The sequence below is a fragment of the Canis lupus genome, chromosome 16 (genome assembly GCF_048164855.1).
Source record: "Canis lupus baileyi chromosome 16, mCanLup2.hap1, whole genome shotgun sequence".
Classification (NCBI taxonomy): Eukaryota; Metazoa; Chordata; class Mammalia; order Carnivora; family Canidae; genus Canis; species Canis lupus.
In genome coordinates, this window is record NC_132853.1 from 7080804 (window position 1) to 7100713 (window position 19910).

Below are 19910 nucleotides of genomic sequence, written 5' to 3' on the forward strand. Positions count from 1 at the left end.
GGCCCTTGGCGTTCCTGGCTGGAGGATGAGCAGATTCTGAGCTTCCAGGCGTCTGTCCCAGCAGGGCCTTTTACTGAGGCTGCCCTGCTGCAGCCTCAGGGCACCTGCTACTAGGCCAGTGTGTCTTCAACCTCATTTTGGATCTTGCCCTCTAGGCAAAAAAGCATAACCTGACGGTGAACCTGACCACATTCCGGGTGTGGTGTTACGCCTGTGAGAAGGAGGTGTTCCTGGAGCAGAGGCTGGCAGCCCACCCAGCAGGCCCCTCACCCAGGTTCTCGGAGCAGGTAAAGGGGGTGCAGTGGGGTCAGTGCAGGTGGTGATGACACATGTCGAGGGCAGGGCCTTGTGACCCAGGTGTTGGTAGAACAGGGATTGGTGGGTCCCAGATGGCATCTGTTCCTGGGCAGTGTTCTCAGGTGCCAGGAAATGCGTACTGAGCCCTGACTTTGGGCTAAGTCTCACGTTGGGGGTTGAGGACACAAAGGTCCTCTTGGGAAGGGCCTCCCTTTGGGAGTTCATAGGCCATGGGGAGGCTGTGGGCAAGTACAGGGCTTGTGGGAGCTCTGGCCTGGGGCCTGTGGAGAGCCCCCGCAACCCCAGCTCTAAGATATATCCCACGGGAACCCCCAGTGGTCACCACGGCATGTTTCTATGTGGGAAATGTCTGGAAACCCTCCTAACGATGCTCCAAGCAGGACCCTGTGCAGCACTTGTAGGTGGTGGGCCCAGCAAGCCCACGCCTGGAGGCCAGCCTCGGGCTAGGGTCAGTATGCTGGCTGTCAGATTGGCCAGCTGGAGTGGGAGCTCAGGGAGGCCTGTGCATGTGTGTGTGTGTGTGTGTGTGTGTGTGTGCCCTGACTCAACATTTACATGGCCACCATCACCTACTAGGCACTCCATGAGTGTTTATGGAATATGTTTGCAAATATGGTAGATGTTTATGATTTTTTACAGAAAAGACTATAAGACAGTATGTGTACAGTATTTTATTTGGGGGCCTGTGTGTGCTAACAGTTAAAAATCTGCATAGCCGTGTATATGATTGTCTATGCATATGATGTAGAGTGATTGTCTCAGGAAAGTTGCGTTGTCTTTTGCTATTGTTTTCTATTTTTTGCCAAATCTATTACAAATAAGATTATTTTTTAATTCTTGTAAATAAAATACACGTTCCCAGGGTAAGGCCGTCGGTGCCATCTCTTTCTGGGGTGTCCTCTGCTCAGATGGGCTGACTGGTGCAGGCTCGTAGCTAGGGGCTGGGCTTCCTTTTCCCCTGTGGGTGGTGGGGGAGGGGCGGGGGCCGGGCAGTGCATGGGGCTCTGACCCCCCACCCCTCCCTCCTTACCTCCTTACCTGTGTTAAGGAGTGTTCCTCACTCTACATCTTTCACACAGGACTCTCCACTGCCCTCCCATCCACTGAAAGCTGTCCCTATTGCTGTGGCCGATGAAGGAGAGTCCGAGTCAGAGGATGATGACCTGAAGCCTCGAGGTAGCTGACCCCAGAACAAGGGGGTGTTGTTGGGCCGGACGGGGGGGCCTCAGCTGTGGGTGTGCCTTGCGCCGCATGGGCAGGGAAACGTGGCTCGATCGATATCCTGTAGAGCAAGGTGGCTTCCCTTGGAGTGCTGGCCGTCCAGCTGAGTCCTAGCAGCCTGCCATCCTCATCCTCCATCTCAGCTGTGTGCTTCGTGGGCAGGCTGGCCCCTCTGCTCTGGGCCTCCTCACCTGTGCAGTGTGGATGGTGGGCCGGGCTGGGTGGAAGGCAAAGGAGTCCGCCTATTTGAAACACTCAAGCACCCACAGCTGTTGTGAGCGGGAAGCACATTAACTCACTTGGCAGATGTCGGGGGTGGAACACCAGCCTCCCATGTCCTCCCCTGGTTGGGGCCTGGTGGCTCAGGAGCCACAGCTCATGTAGGAGGGGCAGGACCCTCACCTTCTGTCCTCCATGTGCCTTGGTTCCTAGGCCTCACGGGGATGAAGAACCTCGGAAACTCCTGCTACATGAATGCTGCCTTGCAGGCCCTGTCCAACTGGTAGGTTGTTACATCGTCTGGGAGCTGGAGGCCAGGAGCTGCCGCCCGGCGCCCTGGAAGTAGCAGCAGCCCCCAGGCTGTGCTGTGTGTGTTTCCCACAGATGCATGTATACGGTTGTGTGTCAGAACCCTTAGAACACACATGCCCTTTGACCCAGCAATCCCTCCTGTCAGAATTAATCCTGGGAAGGTCATCTGAGAAGTGGAGCACGCCCTGGGGGGATGTTCCTATCTTGTTGTTTATGGGGAACCGTTTAATGGTCTACATTTAGTTTTTTTAAAGATTTTATTTATTTATTTGAGAGAAAGAGAGAGCATAAGCAGGAGGAGGGGCAGAGGCAGAGGGAGAAGCAGATTCCCTGCTGAGCAGGGAGCTCGATGTGGGGCTTGATCCCAGGACCCTGAGATCATGACCTGAACCTAAATCAAGAGTTGGCCGCTCAATTGACTGAGCCACCCAGGTGCCCCAATGGTCCACATATTTTTTTTTTTTAAGATTTTATTTATTCATGAGAGACAGAGAGAGAGGCAGAGACACAGGCAGAGGGAGAAGCAGGCTCCCTGCAGGGAGCCCGATGTGGGACTCGATCCCGGGTCTCCAGGATCACGCCCTGGGCTGAAGGCGGCACTAAACCACTGAGCCACCCGGGCTGCCCTCAATGGTCCACATTTAAAGGCCAGCTTTACAGTGAGTGCAGGACAGTATTTACTAAATTGGAGGGGGTCAGAATATGGCGAGGGGAGGAAGGAGGTCATGAAGCTTTGTGTGGCGCAGTCCCATTTGGGGGAGAAATGCCTAGTTTCTCTCTAGGATAGGCTGCTAGCTCCGCGAGGCCAGGGCATTTCCTATGCCTGGTACACAGACGTCTCACCTGGTAAGGATTCAGTACCTGCATATGTGTAGGAGGGAGAGGATGTGTGCCTAGGAAAGTCTGGAAGGCTATGAGCCTCAAATCTTCAGAGTAGTTGTCTTCACATGGTAGGATTAAACTCCCTTACTGTTTGCCCATCTTCAGGTAGGGGAAGGTTTCCACAGAGTGGGCTGGTGGGAGGAGCAGGTACTGGATCCTGTCACGGCTGGGCAGCAGCCGTCCATCCCCTGACCCCACGGGCCCTGAAGTGGACAACTCGGCAGTCCTGAGAGAGGGAAGGGGGCCGTTTAGTGTCTCGGGGTGGCCTCTCTTGACTTCTAGATGGCGACCTTCTCTTTGTGTCTTCATGCCATCTTCTCTCTGGGCATGTTTATGTCCCATCTCCTCCTCATGTAAGGACACAGTCATACCAGACTGGGGCCCACCCTGAGGACCTCATTTGAACCTAATGACCTGTCTCGAAATACAGTCACCTTCTGAAGTCTCCAACATGTGAATTTGGGGAGACACATTTCACCCCATGACAGGTCATCTGCAGACATTTCTTGCTCAGAGGCAGCAGTATCCCCCTCCCCCCCAGAGGCTTTTGGTTCTCTACCCAGTTCTTTCTCACCAATGCTACGTGCCCCTCCTTTTCTGAGCCGGCTCTTTCCCTTGCCCTTAGCCCTCCACTGACCCAGTTCTTCTTGGAGTGTGGAGGCTTGGTGCGCACAGACAAGAAGCCAGCCCTGTGCAAAAGTTACCAGAAGCTGGTCTCTGAGGTCTGGCACAGGAGACGGTGAGTGACTGAGCCCCTGACCTTGGGCAGGTACGTGGGGCTGGGGATTTTTCTCTTGGCCCCTCGCTGTGTACTTGGCCACACTTCACATGTGTGATTCTCATGGCAACCTTGCTTTACAAATTGGGGGAACTGAGGTGCAGAGAGGTTTATGTGTCTGGCTCAATGTCATCCAGCATGTGAAAGATGGAGCTAGAATTTGAATGTGACATTTCCTAGAGCTTGCGGCCACTTCCCAGATATGGATACCAAGGCCCAGAGACATGCGCCGTGACTCCTCCCAAGTCCCAGCCACCACCATGCATGTGGGAGAGACTCGCACAAGTGGTGGCTGGTGCTGACGGGGCAGGGGCTTAGTTCAGTATGAATTGAATTTATTTATTTATTTTTTAAATGTTTTTTATTTATTTATGATAGTCACAGAGAGAGAGAGAGAGAGAGAGGCAGAGACACAGGCAGAGGGAGAAACACGCTCCATGCACCGGGAGCCCGACGTGGGATTCAATCCCGGGTCTCCAGGGTTGCACCCTGGGCCAAAGGCAGGCGCTAAACCGCTGCGCCACCCAGGGATCCCAGTATGAATTGAATTTAAAGACTAGAAGTTTGGAGTAAACCTGTTTCTCCAGGAAAATTGGGAGTAGCTTAAAATGAGAGCGTAGAAATAAATATGCCATGTGTAAAAGCAGATGATAAAACAGTGTGATGGAATATAATTCCAGTTCTGTTAGAAGCCAAGTTTGTTTTCTTTCTTTTTTTTTTTTTTTAAGATTATATTTATTCATTAATTCATGAAAGACACAGAGAGAGAGAGAGAGAGAGAGGCAGAGACACAGGCAGAGGGAGAAGCAGGCTCCATGCTAGGAGCCCGATGTGGGACTTGATCCCGGGTCTCTAAGATCACACCCCGGGCCAAAGGCAGGGGTCAAACCGCTGAGCCACCCAGGGATCCCCCCAAGTTTGTTTTCTACCTGTGTCTGTTTATATGGAAAAATCTGGAAATCTTTTTTATTTTTTAAGATTTTATTTATTTATTGGAGAAAGAGAGCAGAACAAGAGAGAGAAGGAGGGGCAGAGGGAGAGGGAGAATCAGACTCCCCCCTGAGCAGGAACCCCAACTTGGGGCTTGATCCCAGTACTCTGGGATTGTGACCTGAGCCGAAGGCAGACGCTCAGCCGACTGAGCCACCCAGGTGCCCCAAAATCTGGAAATCTGAATGGTATTTATCTCTGGGTGGTGCTATTAGTGGTGATGTTTCCTTATTGGGCTTTTCTGAAATTTTAGATTTTACAATAAGAAACATGTATTACTTTTGAAATTAGAAAAAAACACCATAAGTATTTCAGAAAGAAACCAGTTTTAAAGTAGGCTTGTCCTCGACTAAGGGGAAATGATGCTGAGCCAGTCAAGAGTTCTTTGCCTGGTTGAGCGGTGACTTGACATTTTCCTTGTTGACTGTGGGGATATGGGAGCTGGCAGGGACTTCTGGCTGAGTTAGGATGTCCCAGAGTTTCAGGAGACACTTCACTGAGTCTGATGCAGCCACCCTCGTCCATCTGCTTACCAACCCTCATGGGATCATGTGGCTCCGAGTGGGCCACCTGCGCTAACAGGTCTGGTCTTTCTACAGCCCAAGCTATGTGGTTCCCACCAGCCTGTCTCACGGGATCAAGTTGGTCAACCCGATGTTCCGAGGCTATGCTCAGCAGGTAGGCCATCCGAGCTGTGCAGGGGATACCCAGGGCCATTACCAGGGCCAACTCTGAAGCCCAGACCAGCATGGAAGACAGCAGGGCAGCTCGGCATTACAGGGCAGGTCTCCTCACACTGCCTGAGCCGTTCGTGTGTGTGAGGACACGGTAGCCTCTGGGTGTTCTCTCTACTTGACGGTATGGAGGCTGAGTCACTTGCCCTGGCCACGTGCCTGGTACATGGCGGAGGGGAGATTGGACCCTCAGCAGGCTGGCTGCAGAGTCTGACTGCGTGCAAAATGGCACATGTTTTCTCATTCCCCAATCACAGGCAGACTTTCACTTTTATTAAAGGAAGATGTTTGATTACAAGTTTTTATAAATCTAGGGGACCCTTTGGAAATCAGTGATACTTTCTATTGCATAAACTCAGGACCAAGACGAAGCAGAATGCAGCCACATGTTTACCCTGGTCCCAGGCTGAGCTGATAGTTCAGATGGTCTGGTCCCCGGGTCAGATGCCACACGGCCTAGGGCTTCACTGCAGGCTTGCTGGTAGAGCTGGGTCTGTCTGGGTGGCTGTCCCTGCAGCCTGAAGGTGGGGGCCAGGAAGAGAGCAGCGGTCAGACAAGGGATGCCTTCCATCCTCTCCCTTGGCCCCCACCACCCTGCCTGCCGTCCCTTTCCAGGATGAGGGTTGCTGGGCATTCCTCTCCCTACACCCTCAGTTGGATGAACACCAGGCTCCTGACTGAGAAGCTAGCACTACCCGAACACCACCCTTTTTAGAAAGTGACCGTGTCCTCCATGATCACAGTTCACCATCTCCCATTTATTAGGTTGTCACTTCCTGCCACACAGGGACAGCCCTGTTTATCCTTGCAGAGCTTTCCTGAGGGGGGCCCTGTCATCACCCCCATGTTATAGGTAAGGAGCTGAAGCTCAGAGAGGTTCTTCAGCTTGCTCAGGTTACACAGCACAGAGCAGCAGGGTGGGACACAGGCCGAGCTGAGCCATTCCCCAGGCTCTCTATGAGGACACCATGGAGCAGGCTGTTGCCTGACACTCACCGGGCTCCAGAAGCATCCCTGTCTCTGGTTCTTACATGTAACACAGGGAACATATTTCTGAGTCTGAAACGTAGATGCAGCTGTGGACCTCTGTTAATGACCAGAGCATGCTGTCACGTTTCCACAGGGCTTGAGATTTTAGCAACAAACACAGTACCATTATCAAAAGGAAGAACCAGAAAGAAAAGTAGATGGCATTTCGATGGCCCATTTCTTTTTTTTTTTTTTTTTTTTAAGATTTTATTTATTCATGAGACACACAGAGAGAGAGAGAGAGGCAGAGAAACAGGCAGAGGGAGAAGCAGGCTCCATGCAGGGAGCCTGACGTGGGACTCGATCCCAGGTCCCCAGTTTCAGGCCCTGGGCTGAAGGTGGCGCTAAACCGCTGAGCCACCTGGGCTGCCCTCGATGGCCCATTTCTTAAACCTTCCAGGGCCCCTGACACAGGACCCATGAATCCCTCCCCCCAACTCCCCAGTGCAGGATAAGCTAGTGATTAATTTTTCTGATCTTTGAGTTGGACATTTTGCCTGAGGAAAATCATCTAGAGCCCTCCTTTCCCTGACCCAAACTGAGAGAACGAGGCCCTTCTCTTTATACCCTTGATGGAAGGCTGGGGAGGCTTGGCTGGGTGCAGCTACTCCGTGATCCAACATGGTGTTGATCAGGTGTTGGGCAGGGGGTACTGCTGCTGATGCCGGGCACCGTGAGGGGCAGGGCCTTGAATCCAGTGGCCCAGCATGGCACCAGTTACCCCAGCCATTGGAGACCAGCCGCCGCCACTGGCTCCTGGCCTTCTGAAGCACCTGTGTGTATGCACCTCTTGGCTGGGCTCCGTGAACAGGTGTGGGCAGCCTTGCCACCCAGGCTTTCTGCTCGGTGTGGAGATTTAGTCAGAGGTCATAATAAAAGTGCCACTGCTGTGATTCGAGGCCCAATCAGCCTGAAGGGTCAGCTTCAATAGGTCATGCTCATGTCTCTGGAAGGGTGCCATCCTGCCTCCAGAGCCTGTCCCCATACCACACAAGCCACAATGGTGAGGGAAGGAGTGGGCCCACGGACTGGCAGAAGGGTGGGGAGAGCAGGGAGGACCGGAGGAAGGGTGGGGTGGAGGGTGCAGGCCCCTGGCCTGCTGCCTGGCATCACCCCTGCAAAAGTTACCTGAGCTGTCACATACACATGGGTCTGTCACCTTCATCCTTCCCAGGGTCCCCTCCTGTAGACAGCAAGGTGACTCCGAGGCCGAATGCAAACCCCTCCGCTCTTTCACACTGAGTGGAAACAGGGCTATAAGTGCTTAGCATGAGCTGGGGAGTCACACGGACCCAGTGGGGATCTTGGACCTGCCACTTCACAGCTGCATGACTGAGGAGGGGTCACTTACCCTCTCGAGGCCGCAACATCCTCAGTAGAGCAGGGGTTGGGACAGAGCTGCCATGGAGGCCACTGTCAGGGCCACCCAGTGCATCTGCACATGCAGGATGGATCCACTGGTGACCTTGGCCGCAGAAGCAGCGGGATGCTTGCGGCAGGTTCCTCTGCGCCGGGGAAGCCCTGGTGACGCGGCCCCTGCTTCCAGGACACCCAGGAGTTCCTGTGCTGCCTGATGGACCAGCTACATGAGGAGCTCAAGGAGCCAGTGGTGGCGGCTGCCGCGGCGCTGGTAGAAACACGGGACTCAGACTCGAGTGACACAGACGAGAAGCGGGAGGGCGACCGGAGCCCATCAGAGGATGAGTTCCTGTCCTGTGACTCGAGCAGCGACCGGGGCGAGGGTGACGGGCAGGGCCGCGGCGGGGGCGGCTCGCAGGCTGAGGCGGAGCTTCTGATCCCCGACGAGGCGGGCCGCGCCATCTCGGAGAAGGAGCGCATGAAGGACCGCAAGTTCTCCTGGGGCCAGCAGCGCACCAGCTCGGAGCAAGTGGACGAGGACGCTGACGTGGACACGGCCATGGCTGCCCTTGACGACCAGCCATCGGAGGCCCAGCCACCATCGCTGCAGTCCCCCAGCCCCTGCCGGACCCCAGGTGCCAGACAGCTGCTTGGGGATCCCCACCCGCTTTGTCCAGCACGTCCCACGTGCCAGGCACCGACTTGTGCTGGCCCGCTGGCCTGTCCCTCCCTGTAGGGCCCCCCATCAGAGCCCCTCTGGGGCGAGGACCACGTAGTGTGCAGACTCACTCAGGAGGGGTGTGGCTCAGCCTGCCCTGTGGCCCCCACTGGACACGAGGACATGTGTCCTGCAGGTTTGGTGGGCACCAGGGCGGCGGGGGTCAAAAGGCAGAGGACACCTGGTGGGCTCTGGCCTCGGGCCACAGTAGATGCTGGCAGGTCCCCTTCCTGATCAGGCCACGGAGCTGGAGCGGCTCCCCAGGCCCAGCAATGGTCTCCTGTCTGCCCGTAGAGCCAGACAACGAGGCCCACATGTGGAGCACCTCCCGTCCCTGCAGCCCCGTACATCACCACGAGGGCCACACCAAGCTGGCCAGCAGCCCTCCTCGGGCAAGCCCTGTGAGGATGGGGCCATCGTACGTGCTCAAGAAAGGTTTGCAGGGTGGGGCAGGGAGGGCGGGTCAGCAGGGCATCCACAGAGGTGCGAGTGGGGGCTCCCCATCTTAACTGACAGTGTTCCAGGCTCTGGGAGAGAGCTGCATACCCCACCATGTGACACAGACATGACCCCAAGTCCCCGCCAAGCAAACCCCAGTGCCACTCCTTGCCCCAGACTAGCTGGTGGGGCTGGGCCTAGTCCTGTGCTGTGCCCCCAGCCCAGGTGTTGAGTGCAGGCAGCCGCAGGCGGAAGGAGCAGCGCTACCGTAGCGTCATCTCTGACATCTTCGACGGCTCCATCCTCAGCCTCGTGCAGTGTCTCACCTGTGACCGGGTGAGCCCTGGGAGTAGAGAGGCCCAGACCAGCCTTCAGTGGCCCTGGTGACCAGGTTGGGGGTGGGTGAATGGGTTGGGGTGGGTGAATGGGTTCTTCACCAGGGGGCCCCTGCCTTTCTGGATGGGGAGGGCCCTGATGGCCTGGCTCCCATGTCCAGGGGCTGGGGAGCCAACCCTCTGTCCTCTACCTGCCATCTGGTGGCTGGGCTTCGGGCTGCAGACTCTGCTTGGTAAGGGCAGGGCAGCACCCTGGAAGGTGGAAACCCAGGCTGACCTTTAACCTCACAGGTGTCCACCACGGTGGAGACATTCCAGGACCTGTCGCTGCCCATTCCTGGCAAGGAGGACTTGGCTAGGCTCCACTCGGCCATCTACCAGAATGCGCCGGCCAAGCCGGGTGCCTGTGGGGACAGCTACGCCGCCCAGGGCTGGCTCGCCTTCATCATGGAATATATCCGGAGGTAGGCCTGCCTTCCTGCCTGTTGGAGACACGATGTGCGGATGTTGGTTGAGTGGGGCGGGAGCTTCCTCAGCCACACTGGGATGGCCTGGATTGGGTGGGCCTTATCTGAAGGGAGGGAATGTCAGGGGAGTCACCAGGCGGCAGCTAGAAAGGATGACAGCAGCTGGAGAGCAGGCCTAGCCCGGCAGGGAGAGCGGTAGGCAGCTTTCCGGAGCCCCCACTGTGTGCCACGAGGCCTGCAGATGGCCAGGGGAGTCCCATCGGCCTAGAGGATGGGCCGGTGCGACCAGAGCCACTTCACAGATGTGAAGATGAGGCTCAGGGAGAGGTGATGTCACTCTCCCAAGGACACTGGGCTGCTGGCTGGTGGGCCCAGGTGTTTGGCTCCAGACCTCTGCCCATTCCACCCACCAGGCTGAGATGCCTCTCTGGGCCCAAAGTGGCCAAGTCTTTGTCTCGCCCAGACCCTGGCAGTACCCTGCCACCTGCTTTCTGTCTCCCTAGGTTTTTGGTATCCTGTACCCCCAGCTGGTTTTGGGGGCCAGTCGTCACACTGGAAGACTGCCTTGCTGCTTTCTTTGTTGCTGATGAACTGAAGGGTAAGTGGTGTGTGCTGGCTGGGTAGGGGATTGCTGGGTGAGCATGCAGCTGGTTTCTGGAACTCACTGTTAGTATCAGCCCCCCTCACCGCCCCCATGTCCTGCTGGGCTTGGGACTGCATATCCGCCCAGTCCCACCACCTGGAGCTCTTAGGGCTTCATCTGTTTTTCTTTTGCTTACCCATTTAGTGGACAGAAATGATAACTGTGCTTTCATTTTGTATTTCCTTGGTTACTGATGAGCTTGGACAGTTTGCATAAGTGTTTTGACTCTTTGATTTCCTATTTTGAAATTCCCCATTCCTGTCCCTTTCCTATTTTTCTGAGTGCTTGGCATCTTTCAAACCTTTGGGAAAGCTCTTTTTAAAAATCAGATGAATTGTGATAAAACACACATAACCTAAAATTTATCATCTTCATCATTTTTAAGGATACAGTTTAGTAACATTGATGGTATTCACATTGTTGTGCAATCAATCTCCAGAACTGTTTCATTCTACAAAATGGAAACTGTCTACCCCTGCGACAGCACCTCTCTATTTTCTCCCTCCCCTGGCCCCTGGCGCCCACCATCCTACTTCCTGTCTCTAAGAACTTGACCACTTTAGGCACCTCATCTAAGTCAACTCATGTGGTATTTGTCTTTTTGTGAGTGGCCTGTTTCACTCAATGTGATGTCCTCTGGGTTCATCCGTGTTGTAGCAGGTGTCAGAATCTCCTTCCTTTTTAAAGCTGCGTCGTATTCCACTGGTAGACCATGTGTTACTTATCCGTTCAACTCTCAGTGGTCACATGGGTTGCATCTGCCTTTTGGCTTTTGTGAGAATGATGCTGCAACAAACATGGGTCTGCATCTGTCTCTTCTAGACTGATTTTATTTCCTTTGGATGTATACCCAGAAGTGGGGTTGCTGGATCGTATGGTGGTCCTATTTTTAATTTTTTGAGGAACCTCCCTGCTGTGTTCCACGATGGCTATGTCAACTTCCATTCTAGCAGTTATGCACAAGATCCCCTTCTCCACATCCTTGCCAGCACCTGTTCTCTCACTTTTTAAAAATTTCTTTTTGATTAGAGGTATTCTAACAGACGTGGGATAATATCTCATTACGGTTTTTATTTGAGTTTCTCCTGATGATGAGTGATGTTGAGCATCTTTTTTATGTACCCGTTGGTCATTTGTTTGTCTTCTTTGGAAAAATGTCTATTCAGGTCCTCTGCCACTTTTTGAATGGATTATCTGGGGGCAGGGTTTGGCTATTGATTTGAATTAATTCCTTATTTATTCTGGATATTAACCCCTTATCTGATATATGGTTTCCGGATATTTCCCACCATTTCTGTAGGTTGCTTCTTTATTTTGTAAGTTGTTTCCTTTGTTGTGCAGAGCTTTTTAGTTTGATGTAGTCCTGCTTGTTTATTTTTGCTCTTGTTGCCTACGCTTTGGTGTCCTATCCGAAAAATCATTGCCAAGACCAATGTCAAAGAGCATTTTCCCTGTTTTCTTTTTTTCTTTTTAAAGATTTTATTTATTTATTCATGAGAGACACAGAGAGAGAGAGGTAGAGACACAGGCAGAGGGAGAAGCAGGCTCCATGCAGGAAGCCTGATGCAGGACTCGATCCCAGGTCTCCAGGATCACACCCTGGGCCAAAGGCAGGCGTTAAACCACTGAGCCACTCAAGAACCCTCATTTCTGGGCTTTCAATTCTGTTCATTGGTCTGTGTCTGTTGTCATACCAGTACCACACTGTTCTGATTACCGTAGTTTTGTACTATAGTCTGAAATTAGGAATTGTGATGCCTCCAGCTTTGTTCTTTCTCAAGATTGTTTTGGCCATTTAGGATCTTTTGTAGTTCCATATGAATTTTAGTTTTTTTTTTTTAATTTCTGTGAAAAATATCACTGGACTTTTGATAGGATTCCATTGACTCTATCGATGGCTTTGGGTAATATGGACTTTTTGACAGTATTTATTGTTCTGACCCATGAATGCAGGGTATCTCCTCATTTGTCTGGTCATTGTGTAGGAACAACTCTGTCTTTGTCCTATCACTCTTACAACACTCCTGACACCAGATGTGTGGTGGTTTCCCATACCAAGCAGTTTCGTGACACCAGCTGGGTATTGAGAATTCAACTCCATTGTGACACTGTCTACCTGGAGACAGCATCAGATCCCCCAGGTTAAGGACTCAGTCCTACAGGATTTCCCCTCCCCAACTTGAGGCCAGTCATAAGTCCTGGTTGTCACCTGTGCTTCTGATTGACCAGCTATAGATTGAAGGTCCTCCTCCTCCTTGAGCTTGAGTAATTTGCTAGAGCTGTTACTTACTAGATTACTGGTTTATTGTAAAAGGATGTAACTCAGGAACAGCCAGATGGAAGAGAAGCACAGGGCAAGCTATAGAGAAGGGGCACAGAGCTTCCACATTCTCTGAGCTCTCTACTTTCCCTGTCTCCATTATGTTCACCAACTTGGAAGGTCTCCAAACCCCTTGCCATTGAGATTTTTCCTCATGTAGGCAGGATCAGTTATAAACTCTCTGTGTAGAACATGAATGTGGCTGAAAATTCCAAACTTTTTGTTTAAAGATTTTATTTATATATTCATGACAGAGAGAGAGGCAGAGACACAGGCAGAGGGGAAACAGGCTCCATGCAAAGAGCCTGATGGGGGACTCGATCCTGGAACTCTGGGATCACGCCCTGAGCCGAAGGTAGATGCTCAACTGCCGAGCCACCCTGGTGTCCCTGAAAATTTCAAATTTCTAATCATGGTTTGGTCTTTTTGGTGACTAGCTCTGATTCCAGAGCCATCCAGAGTCATCGTGTTAATTTTTTTTTTTTTAGGATTTTATTAACTTTATTTTAGAGGGAAAGAGAGAGTGGGTGCACATGTGAGCAAGGGGAGGGGCAGAGGAAGAGGGAAAGAATCCCCAAAAGCCTCCACACTGAGCAGGGAGCCCGATGCTGGGCTCAATCTCACGACCCATGAGATCATGACCTGAGCCAAAACCAAGAGTTGGATGCTTAACCCACTGAACCTCCCAGGCGCCCCCAGGTCATCTTGTTAGAATGAAAGTTAACTGCCAAAAGTTAACTGCCATCACCTAGGGAATTCTGAGGGGCTTAGGAATTTTGTGTCAGGAAGCAGGGTCAAAGAGCAAATATCAGAACAAATGGTGCTCCTAGTACTCTTACCACTTAGGAAAGTATAACGACTTTAGGAGCTCTGAGCCAGGAACCTTGGGCTATGTTTTCTATAGTCTCACAGCTATTTTTGTTAGTGCCACGCAGGCATCCCTCAAATGCCTTTTCTGTTTCTGTTGAGAGGATCAGATGATTTTTATCCTTTATTCTATGAATGTAGAGTATCATGTGTACTGATTTGTGTATGATAGACCATACTTGCCTCCCAGGGTTAAATTCCATTTAGTCATCCTTTGTGTGATCCTTTTAATATGATGCTGGATTTGGTTTGCTAGAATATTGTTGAGAATTTTTCCATCTATATTCATCAGGATATTGGCTCATAGTTTTCTTGTAGTGTGCTTATCTCACTTTGGTATCAGGGTACTGCTGGCCTCATAATGAGTTTGAAAGTGCACCCTACTCAGTTTCTGGAAGAGTTTGAGGATTTGTGTCAGTTCTTTTTTAAATGTTTAGTAGAATTCACCAGCAAAACCATCTGGTCCTGGACTTTTGTTTGTTGGGAGGTTTTTTTTATTTGTTTGCTTGTTTTGTTTTTTATTGCTTCAATTTCCTTACTCATTATTGGTCTATTCAGATTTTCTATTTTTTCATGATTCAGTCTTGCTAAGTTGTATGTTTCTAGGAATGTATCCATTTCTGCTAGGTTGTCCAGTTTGTTGGTGTACAGTTAATTGGCCAAAGTGCTTCTTATGCTCCTTTGTGTTTCTGTGGCATCAGGCATAAAAGGCATAAGAGTCCTCTTCCATTTATAATTTATTTGAGTCCTCTCTCCCCCTCTCTTTCACTCTCTCTCTCTGTCATTTTGCTAATCTAGCTAAAGGTTTTTTCAATTTTCTTTTCTGAAAACCAATTCTTAGTTTCAGTGACCTTTTTTCTGTTCTTTTCCTCATCTCTGTTTTATTTATTTCTGCTCCAATCTCTATTATTTCCTTCCTTCTGCCAAGTTTGGGCTTAGTTTATTTTTCATTTCCTAAATCAGGTTGTTCATTTGAGATCTTTCTTTTTTTCTTAATATAGGCATTTATTGCTATGAAATTCCCTCTTTGAACTGCTTTTGCTGCATCCTATATGTGCCAGTATGTTGTGTTTTCATTTTTGCTTGTCTTGAGATACTTCCTGAGTTCCCTTTTGATTTCTTTGACTTGTTGGTGGTTGAGACGTGTATTATTTGTGAATTTTTAAGTTTTCCTCCTGTTAATGGTTTCTGGTTTTATACCACTGTAGTTGGAAAAGATACTCAATATGACATTCATCTTCCCAAATTCATTAAGGCTTGTTTTGTGACCCAGCTCCTGGAGCTGTTCTGAAGAATGTTCCATGGGCACTTGAAAATGTGCATTCTGGGGCAGCTCTGGTGGCTCAGTGGTTTAGCACTGCCTTCAGCCCCGGGTGTGATCCTGGAGACCTGGGATCGAGTCCCACGTCGGGCTCCCTGCATGGAGCCTGCTTCTCCCTCTGCCTGTGTCTCTGCCTCTCTCTCTGTGTGTGTCTCTCATGAATAAATAAATAAAATCTTTAAAACAAAACAAAACAAACAAACAAAAAAAATGTGCATTCTGGTGCAGTTAGATGTAGTGTTCTGTATATGTCTGCTAGGTCCATTTGGTCTATACTCATTCAAGTCTGGTTCCCTTATTCATTTTTTGTCTGGACGATCTGCCTGGTGTTGAAAGTGGGGAATTAAAGTCCCAACTATTAATTGTAGTGCTTACTATTTCTCCCTCCAATTGTGTTAATATTTGCTTTAAATATTTAGGCACTGCGGTGGTGGATGCATATATTTACAATGGTTACCTCCTCTTGTTGAATTACCCCTTTATCACTATATAGTGACCCTCTCTGTCTCTTGTGACAGATTTTGACTGAAAGTCTCTATTATTTGGTATCAGTACAGCCACCTCTGCTCTGTTGGTTTCCATCCGCAGGGAATGTTTCCTTCTGTCCCCATCTCTCAGCCTCTGTGCCCTTAAAGCTGAAGTGAGTCTCTTGCAGGCAGCATATTGGGTTATGTTTCGTAAGCATAAATCATTATGTTCACCTCTGTTCCCATTTCCTGTCACCGTTCACTGTTGTCTGCATTTACTGCCCTAGGTGATAATATGTACAGCTGTGAACGGTGTAAAAAGTAAGTATGTGTGTTCTGGGGGTTCTCCCCAACTTCCCGTCCCGACCCCACTGTCTATCTGTGTCCCGTGTACTTCTCTGGTTCCTCCAGAGAGTTTGATCCTGACCTCACAGAGGTGACCATGTTGGGAAGGTGCTCATTGGGCCCTGTTGCCCCCACATGGGATGCTCACCACTTCTCACCCGTTCTTCCCTGCCAGGCTGCGGAATGGGGTGAAGTACTGTAAGGTCTTGCGGCTGCCCGAGGTGAGTAGAGCAGCCTCTCGTTGTCTCTGCCTGCCACTGACATGTGGTGGAGTGTAGGACAGAGGGAAACCCCTTTGCCTCAGGGAGCCTGAGCTGAAGAGGCCCAGGGCTGGGGGGAGTCTACTGCTTTGGCTGAGAGACCTACAGGGAGGGGAGGGTCCGGCAGGTGGAGGGTTTCATCTTTCACTTTGTGGCTTAGGACTCTCCCTCAGTGCCTCCTATGCTCTGCAGGTGTGGGGCAGGTGTGGGCCGAGGGTGCCACTTGGAGGAAGGCAGGTGTGTGGGGAGGGATGTGGCCACTATGCTGTCCCTGTCAGGGAACACCTTTCTGTGGAAGTGGGGCTGAGTGAGCCCTGGGCCCCCAGGGACTGGTGTCAGCCTCGTGGGGGGAGAATGAGGAACGAGCCAGTGGCAAAGCTCTGAGGCAGGAACGGGCTTGGCCAAACCCAGGAAGGCCTGTGTGGCTGGAGCAAAGGAGAGTGGCCCAAGACAGCAGGTGCTGGGGGTGGTGCTGAGCAGGGTTGGGAAGCCCGTGGGAAAAAGCTGTCTAAAAGTCAGTGCCACAGAACTGGTTGTCAGAGTTCTGACAGCCAGCTTCCTGTACCAACCAGCGCAGCTCTCGGGGACAGCCTGTCTCTACAGCCAGTGCTGTCAGTGTGGCCCTGCCATCACGTGCGCCTCTGTGAGGGGACATGAGGTGACCCCTCAGCTGGCCCAGCCTCTGGAAGGCTCTAGCTGCTAAGTTTCCTGTTTTCACCTGGTTGATGAGATTGTGGGTGGGTCCCACAGTGGGCCAGTGGGGGTCCCAGAGTCCAGCCTTGAGACCCTGCTTGGTTAGCAGGGGCCACAGGGCCTGGCCAGCCCTGCCTGGAATGACCTCTACCTCCCTCGCCTCCCGCAGATCCTGTATATCCACTTGAAGCGTTTTCGGCATGAGGTCATGTATTCATTCAAAATCAGCAGCCATGTCTCCTTCCCCCTCGAGGGACTGGACTTGCGTCCCTTCCTTGCCAAGGAGTGCACGTCACAGATCACCACCTACGATCTCCTGTCAGTCATCTGCCACCACGGCACAGCAGGCAGTGAGTCCAGCCACCCCTACCTCATCCCCGCCCCCTAGGGTATCTGTGACCAGCCTACCTCTCCCGGCACAGGTGGCCACTACATCGCCTACTGCCAAAATGTGATCAACGGGCAGTGGTATGAGTTCGACGACCAGTATGTCACTGAGGTCCACGAGACGGTGGTGCAGAGCGCTGAGGCCTACGTTCTCTTCTACAGGTGGGACCCTGGGCAGGCCGTCGTGGTAGGGCTGGGTCTGGCTAAGGAACAGACCGGTGACCTGGGGGCCTGGATGTGCGTGGAGGCAAGTGGTGCCTGGGAGGGTCCTAGGCCCGGGCAGTTAGGGTTTCAGTTTGTAAGAAAGAATCTTCTGGCTGAGGGGAAAGTGGGAAACCCAGGAAGTTGAGTTTGGGCTTTCTGTGGGGGTCCTTTGGAAGGTGATATGGCCAGAACTCTGGCAGGGGTGGCAAGGCTGCTGGGATGCTGCTGGGTCGCTGAGGGGTTGGGGAGGGCAGTGATAGGTGGCTCCAGACACGCCCCTGGCAGGTGTGGCTGGTGCCCCAGCATGGAGAGAGTCTGAACACAGCAGCTCCTGATTTTCCTGCCCCACCCCTGTCCCACCCCTGTCCCATCCTTGCCCCATCTCTGCTCTACCCTGCCGTACCCCTTGCTCTGCCTACCTGTGCCCCACCCCTGTCCCATCCCCTGCTGCAGGAAGAGCAGTGAGGAGGCTGTGCGGGAGCGGCAGCAAGTGGTGTCCCTGGCTGCCATGCGGGAGCCCAGCCTACTGCGGTTCTACGTGTCTCGAGAATGGCTCAACAAGTTCAACACGTTTGCTGAGCCAGGGCCCATCACGAATCACACCTTCCTCTGCTCCCATGGAGGTGAGGGCGCTTCCTCTGGGATTGGGGTGTGGGACGGGCGGCCGAGCCCCCCAGCCCTCCATCCCTATGCCTCCCTCCACAGGCATCCCGCCCCACAAATACCACTACATCGATGACCTGGTAGTGATCCTGCCCCAGAACGTATGGGAGCACCTCTACAACAGGTAGGGTGTCGTGCCGGCTCCTGTCCTAGCCAGACATCAGTGGGGTAGAGAGGGAAGCTGGGGAGCAAATGCCACCATGGTCCCCACCCTCCCACCCCCGCCCAGGCAGCAAAGCAGCATGTGACTGCAGCAAATGAGACACGTGCGGGCGTCCCTGGGATCCTCACAGTCGGGAGGGAGAGAGACCGGCCCAAGCAAAAGCAAGCAAGTTCCCCTTCCAGCTAGTCCTGGGAGTGCCGGCTCGGGGCGGCCCAGGCTCTGTGGCCGTGGGTCTTCCAGAAGGTTCAAGTCCCTCACGACCAGAAGCATGTGGCTCTCGTGTTGAGGACCTGCCTAGGCCCAGGTGGCTCTGCAGATGGGCAGACAGGATGCATCATGCCGGGAGAGTGGCCAGACAGGTTGGGAGGGCCCCTCCTAGGACAGACTTTGCCACCTCCTCTGGCGGGTCAGGTGCAGACTCAGCCTGGTTGTCAGTTGGCGGGGGGGGGGGGGGGGGGGGGGGGTGCGGGTCAGAGCCCCACAGAGAGCTGTGTCCCCATATCCCATGAGCATCCACCCTCCTATCTGCAGACAAGACAACCTTCTGCCTCCCTCTGAATGTGGGCTCTTGGCCACAGCAGCTCATGCCCAGTAGCCCGGAGAGGAAACGAGAATGCTCATCTGTCCTTTGGCCTTTAAACAAATATTTGTGACACAGCTGCCCTGGGGCAGGCACTGTGCTGGACGCTGGGGCACACCAGCACGCAGGTCCCCTTGCCAGTCTAGTGAGGAAGACAGAAAGGCAAACAGGCTGTGCACAGAGCACCCAGAGCTGCCCGGGGGGCGGGGGGCGGGTGGCAGCATCTAGGAGCCATGGAGGAGGAGAAGGAGGAGGAGGAGGAGGAGAAGGAAAAGAAGGAGGAGAAACTCACCACCTGGCTGGAGGTTCTTGGCCAGCTCTAAGGCCTCCCCTACTGGAACGCTCCCCTCAAGGGCTGTGTCTCTCTCTCCCTCTCTCTCCCTGCCCTCCCTCTGGGTGCAGGTTTGGGGGCGGCCCTGCTGTGAACCATCTGTACGTGTGCTCCATCTGCCAGGTAGAGATCGAGGCACTGGCTAAGCGCAGGCAGATCGAGATCGACACCTTCATTAAGGTGTGTGTGGGTGCGGGAGGGTGTCATGCCTGCAGCCTCTGTTGGGGACACATGGGGATTTGGGGGCCAAAGAGCCATGTGCAGTCAGGCTCTCTTTGCAGGGCCTGTCTTGTGGGAGAACAGTGACCAGGCATTTCAGATTTTACTGGCAGGAGGGTCGGGTTCAGGAGGCTGAGGTCTCTCTGCTTGGTGTGCTATTAAGCCACTGTGGAAAGAGCAGAGTGCTGCTGTTTGGGGCTGGGGGATTCTTTATCGTGGGGACTGTCCTGTGTGTGATAGGACAGTTAGTGTCCCCACCACGCCCCAGTGAGAACCATGGGGTTCTACAAACCAACAGGGCAGGTATATTAAGTGAAAAAAGCAAGTGGCAAAACAGGACCCAGGATGATCCCATTTAGGAAAGGGGCTTCTGCACTGGAAGTAGGTGTGTGTGAGGCCAGGGTGGGTGGGGGGTCCTGAGCATGACCCCGCCTGGGCCTGGGGCTGCTCAGAACCGGGTGACCTGGGACCACCCGCCATTCAGTCAGTAGTGGAGCGTGGGTAAAAGACCGTTGGAAACGTGGAGCTTTGTGCCCCTGAGAAAAGGATGCGTCAGTATAGTTAATGAGGGAGCAGATCAGTGTGTCCTGTTAAGTGGAGGGAACCATGCCTGCCTGTAATCTCAGTTCAAGAGATTCACCAACATG

The 19910-nt window shown here is 52.8% G+C and overlaps 1 protein-coding gene across 6 annotated transcripts in view; it reads left to right on the forward strand.

Moving 5' to 3' along the window:
• Positions 1-19910, forward strand: part of USP20 (ubiquitin specific peptidase 20) — a 43229-nt gene that overhangs the window by 19965 nt on the left and 3354 nt on the right. For all 6 annotated transcript variants that reach the window (XM_072778289.1, XM_072778295.1, XM_072778291.1 and 3 more), the window contains 17 exons: positions 156-287; positions 1398-1494; positions 1972-2041; positions 3578-3691; positions 5320-5398; positions 8030-8477; positions 8855-8995; positions 9219-9334; positions 9625-9797; positions 10304-10398; positions 15706-15739; positions 15939-15984; positions 16886-17066; positions 17139-17265; positions 17761-17930; positions 18013-18094; positions 19116-19224. In XM_072778289.1, the coding sequence (XP_072634390.1) occupies positions 156-287; positions 1398-1494; positions 1972-2041; positions 3578-3691; positions 5320-5398; positions 8030-8477; positions 8855-8995; positions 9219-9334; positions 9625-9797; positions 10304-10398; positions 15706-15739; positions 15939-15984; positions 16886-17066; positions 17139-17265; positions 17761-17930; positions 18013-18094; positions 19116-19224 (2214 nt within the window). The remainder of the gene's footprint in view (positions 1-155; positions 288-1397; positions 1495-1971; positions 2042-3577; positions 3692-5319; positions 5399-8029; positions 8478-8854; positions 8996-9218; positions 9335-9624; positions 9798-10303; positions 10399-15705; positions 15740-15938; positions 15985-16885; positions 17067-17138; positions 17266-17760; positions 17931-18012; positions 18095-19115; positions 19225-19910) is intronic.